The 4,138-nt window shown below is 41.2% G+C and overlaps 1 protein-coding gene across 1 annotated transcript in view; it reads left to right on the top strand.

Moving 5' to 3' along the window:
• Nucleotides 1–3,628, top strand: part of LOC104621171 (spectrin beta chain, non-erythrocytic 5-like) — a gene marked incomplete at its 3' end in the record, with an annotated part of 26,488 nt that extends 22,860 nt beyond the window's left edge. Inside the window, exons 13-16 of the mRNA XM_010287589.1 lie at nucleotides 552–758; nucleotides 1,919–2,110; nucleotides 2,820–2,972; nucleotides 3,498–3,628. Coding sequence (XP_010285891.1) covers nucleotides 552–758; nucleotides 1,919–2,110; nucleotides 2,820–2,972; nucleotides 3,498–3,628 — 683 coding nt within the window. The remainder of the gene's footprint in view (nucleotides 1–551; nucleotides 759–1,918; nucleotides 2,111–2,819; nucleotides 2,973–3,497) is intronic.
• Between the last annotated feature and the right edge of the window lie 510 nt (nucleotides 3,629–4,138).

Raw genomic sequence — 4,138 nt, 5'->3', positions numbered from 1 at the left:
TGCGTGGGGGGGGGGGGGGCGGTTCTGTTGTACCTATATTTTCTATCCCAAAATCTTGGTGTTTTGGGTTTCTTTTTTGCAACCATGGCCAGTCAGACTGCAAATCATGGGAAAAAGAAGAAAGCTTTTGTTGTAGACTGAGTTTGTTGTTCATTGTTGGACTACTTCATGGAACCTTTAGAAAATACCTATTAGAATTACATGGTGTCTACCAACATTGTACATTGTGGGTTCCTTTTACTGCTGCTATTAAACACTATAAAGTTCTAGTTAGTTAGGAGTTTTTAAAGAGTTATAGAGGCAATCCTTGAATCTATTTACTCACTGTGATTCTGTGAATTATCTGTGCTTGATGTGATTGTGAAATACATCATGGATTTAGACCTCTAGAGCCACCTTATTCATAGCTTTCACAACACCTGCAAGTAGCCTAATAGCTACAGACCTAATGGCATTTCTCTGCCTTATTCATTATTTTCAAAAGAGAAAGGAGTTGGGTATGATACTTCCAGGATGAAACCCAGCATTTTCTTCTCCTGTGTTCCCTTCAGTACTTTGCTGACATCAATGAAGCAAATTCATGGTTGCAAGAAAAGCAGCCCCTTCTGGCCAGCAAGGACTATGGAAAAGATGAATCGAGTGCCGAAGCGCTGTTGCATCGTCACTTGCACCTGGAGAAGGAGATTGCAGCCTACTCTTCTGAGATGAGACGCCTGAAAGAGCAGGCTGAAATTGCTGCAGAGCAAGCTCCAGCTGCAGTAAGTAGATGAGAGATTGTATCATATTTTGTTGAAGAATGTAAATGAAATGGTTTTTAATTATGTAAAATATTTTTATTTTGACAGACTAGAATATTGCAAATTACCTAAACAAGAGCATATTTTTTTAATTCAAAAGAAATTTTGAATTAGAACTGAAGCAAATTTTTAGATGACAAAGTTCATTGGGCATTTATAGCCTGTGTAGTTAGTGTTCTGTGAAATGCTAGAAATATGTTCATCTATATTGGTTCCTTATATTGGCCCTCACAAATCCTTTCTCACTCTTTATTCTCCCATCAGTATTCATTTCAATCAGCTTTAAAAAGCAGACATTTAATATAAATATCCTTACAAATTTTTTCTGCATCCTAATGTAATGTTAAACCATCCCACATCTCCAGGAACAAATCATACCATCCTAGGATGGACGTTTAAGGCACATGGGATGAAGATGACCCTCTTTTTCACTGACTAGAAAGGGAACTTTTGACTTGAGACTCGAGCTCATTTGACAACAAAAGTCAGGGGAGATGAATGATACATTTCATAGCTTGCTTCTTTCAGACTTCTGTGATCACTCGATATTTAGTCAAACCAGCTTGAGAGCTATGAGCACTGCTTTGGGTCTTTACCTCATCACATCGTTCCAACATTATTTTTTATTAAAACAAAATTTGTATTGCTTTGTTATTAAGCATGAAAAAGCATGTGACAAGATGGTCTCAATGTGCAAATACAAGCATTTCTTCACTAGGTCACTCACAGGCTTTGAAACTGCAAATGTTCAGGTACTAGAACATCATCACAAATAGAACTTGTGAGCATAGTAGGTTCCTTGGTTTGTTGGCAATTTTCAAAGCTAAAAAACCACCACAACCTTGATATGGGCACAAAATGAGAATTTTTGGTGAATAAATATATTTTAAAATGAGCTAAATGAAACTTTTTCTTTAAACAAAACTAAAATGTTTTTAGGGTTTTTGGTTTATTCTTTCAGAATAAAACAAAGGAAACAGATTCAAACAAACGCTGGAAATTTTTTGCTTAAAGGGATGTAATGTGATTTGAACTAGCAAGTCCAGATTTTCCTTCCATGTGAGATTTTTATCCAAATTAGAAATATTGATCCACTTATTACGTTAAACTTTGTGTAACAGATGGTGAAGATGGAAGCCCCAAGTGACTTAAATCAAAAGACAGCTAAGCTACCATTCAGTCGAACCTGGGCGACATCTGAAACTGCATTTCCTGGAACCTCCGGTCCAGATGTTCATTTTCTTCCAGAGAACATATGGAAGACCCAAGATGAAATAGATTCACTTTATGAAAATCTACAGAGCATGGCTGAGGTATAGTATCCCCTCCAATGCTTTGCGCTTCACAAAAATAGCTAAATCAAAAGCAGTGCAAGGGAAGGTTAAGTGCTGCGCTGGCTTCTGCTTTGTAGTTTAAAAATGTGCCTCAATCCTGTGGGGACCCATGGAACTTCAAGGCTTGAGATTATAATTGAAGTTTTGTATCAAAGCACATTTTATATTGGCAAACTTTACTAGTCTTGTTACTTTATGAAGAGTGGATTCTTTTGTGTAATCTTTTTTTTTTTTCCCCCTAATGTTTGCTTGCTGCAGCTTCTAAATTTTTGGTCTGTCTTACCTGATACCAACAAAAATATACAATGTAATCTGCATTCTCCGTTTATTACTTTTCACTCCCATCTGCCACAATCCTGCCCTAAACACCAGCCAAAACATGTTTTATGGGACTTTTAGATGTTACTGAGGTAAATCTTCAGGCAGCAGCAGCAAGAACCACAGTGGCTTTGCTGCCTGTCAAGAGTTGAGCACTCTCCAACTGCCTCTCTTAGGATTTTAAACCACTGTTGCTCTGGGAATAAGCATTAAGGTCTTAAAGCTAACATGTTCTCTTCTCTTTCAGCAGTGTTTGGCAAAAATACTAAGCTACCACCTGTGTGTTGTAGTTTAATTGCAAGGATCTTTTTTTTTCTTCAAACAGCAAGGACTTATTACAGCAATACTTAAGTCATCATCTGTTTTACAGGACAGAAAAAAGGCTCTAGAGGAGATGATTGGATATTACCACTTCTGTAGCTCTTGCGAAGAATTTCAGTCATGGATGAAAGATAAAGAGAACATTTTCCGGACTATTCAGCCTCAAGCAGACAATGTGGAGGTCATGCAGCAGAAATATCAGGTACCCCTTTTCCCTGCTCACAGGTGACACTTTTTAAATCAGATTGACCTTGGAAGAATAGATAAAGTTGAGAAATTAAGTTCTGAGAGTCTTTACATTCATTTCAGTTTATGGAGTTGTGTGTAGATCAGCATGCCAAGCCTATTGAAGCTGATGTAATTATGTCCCTTTAACTCCTCCTGTGGATGCGGTATCCTGTACAAATATCATGGTACAAAAGGACTCTTTTTGTGGTTTATCTTATGCCACTTGAAGAAAAATGCCAGGTGATGAAAAAATCCTGCAGTACACTTGCATCCCAGTGGAGTGGGACATACAGGTATAGGCATTAGTGTACACACAAGGGGAGGTCAGGAGGGCTATAGGGGAATTACATGCGCTGGTGTGTATGGTGGCAGCGTACAGTTAAATGGAGAAGACAACTGTGAAAGTGGGAGATGAGTGGATATGACAGATTATGGTGAATTGTGCCCGTAGAAATGGAAAAGCCTCAAGTTCTGCATTCTTGTATCTTTTCTATTTTAGAGCTTTTTAATGGAACTGGCTGCAGGCAAAAGCCAGCTGGGAGATATTGAAAACTTAGCTGTTAAATATGGAAAGATCAGTCCCAGCAAATATTCTGAGATCCAGATTTGGCTGGAAGAGATCAACTTCAGGTAAAGGTGCTACTGATAAAACAGAGGATTATCTCACGGGGGCACTGGAGAGCTGACCTTTCACGCCAGATCTAGACTACACTGAGAGAATACCCACCTGATAGATTTTTAACTCCCAGGACTGGGCCGAGGGGAGGTTTTCACGTGCGGCGGCGGTTTGCTGTATTCAGGTGCAGCTGCCACCAGCAGACGTGGACTGGGGCAAAGGGGCGAGGGCCGCTCCTTGGGGCCCGGGCTGGGCCTTGCAGCAGGGCCTGTCCCACTACCCCAGCCAGAGAGCAGGGCAGGCAGCGGGGAGGCAGCCCGCACTCCCCACGGCCCGGCTGGTCTGTGATGGAGGGACAGGGCTACAGCCCGGCCAGGAAACCCATTTTTGGTGTGAGGCCTGGGCGGCTGTCAGGGCGCAGTGTGGGCCGGATGGCCTCTTTGGTATGGGGACCTGCTGAGGGACCTCAGCTGATAAGGCCAGTCCCGCAGAGAGGCGAGCGGGGCAGGCCTGGGGTGGTAGCC

This window comes from Phaethon lepturus, unplaced genomic scaffold, assembly GCF_000687285.1.
Source record: "Phaethon lepturus isolate BGI_N335 unplaced genomic scaffold, ASM68728v1 scaffold3445, whole genome shotgun sequence".
NCBI lineage: Eukaryota > Metazoa > Chordata > Aves > Phaethontiformes > Phaethontidae > Phaethon > Phaethon lepturus.
The sequence above is the reverse complement of the archived record's forward strand: the minus strand, read 5'-3'. Positions and strand labels throughout refer to the sequence as shown.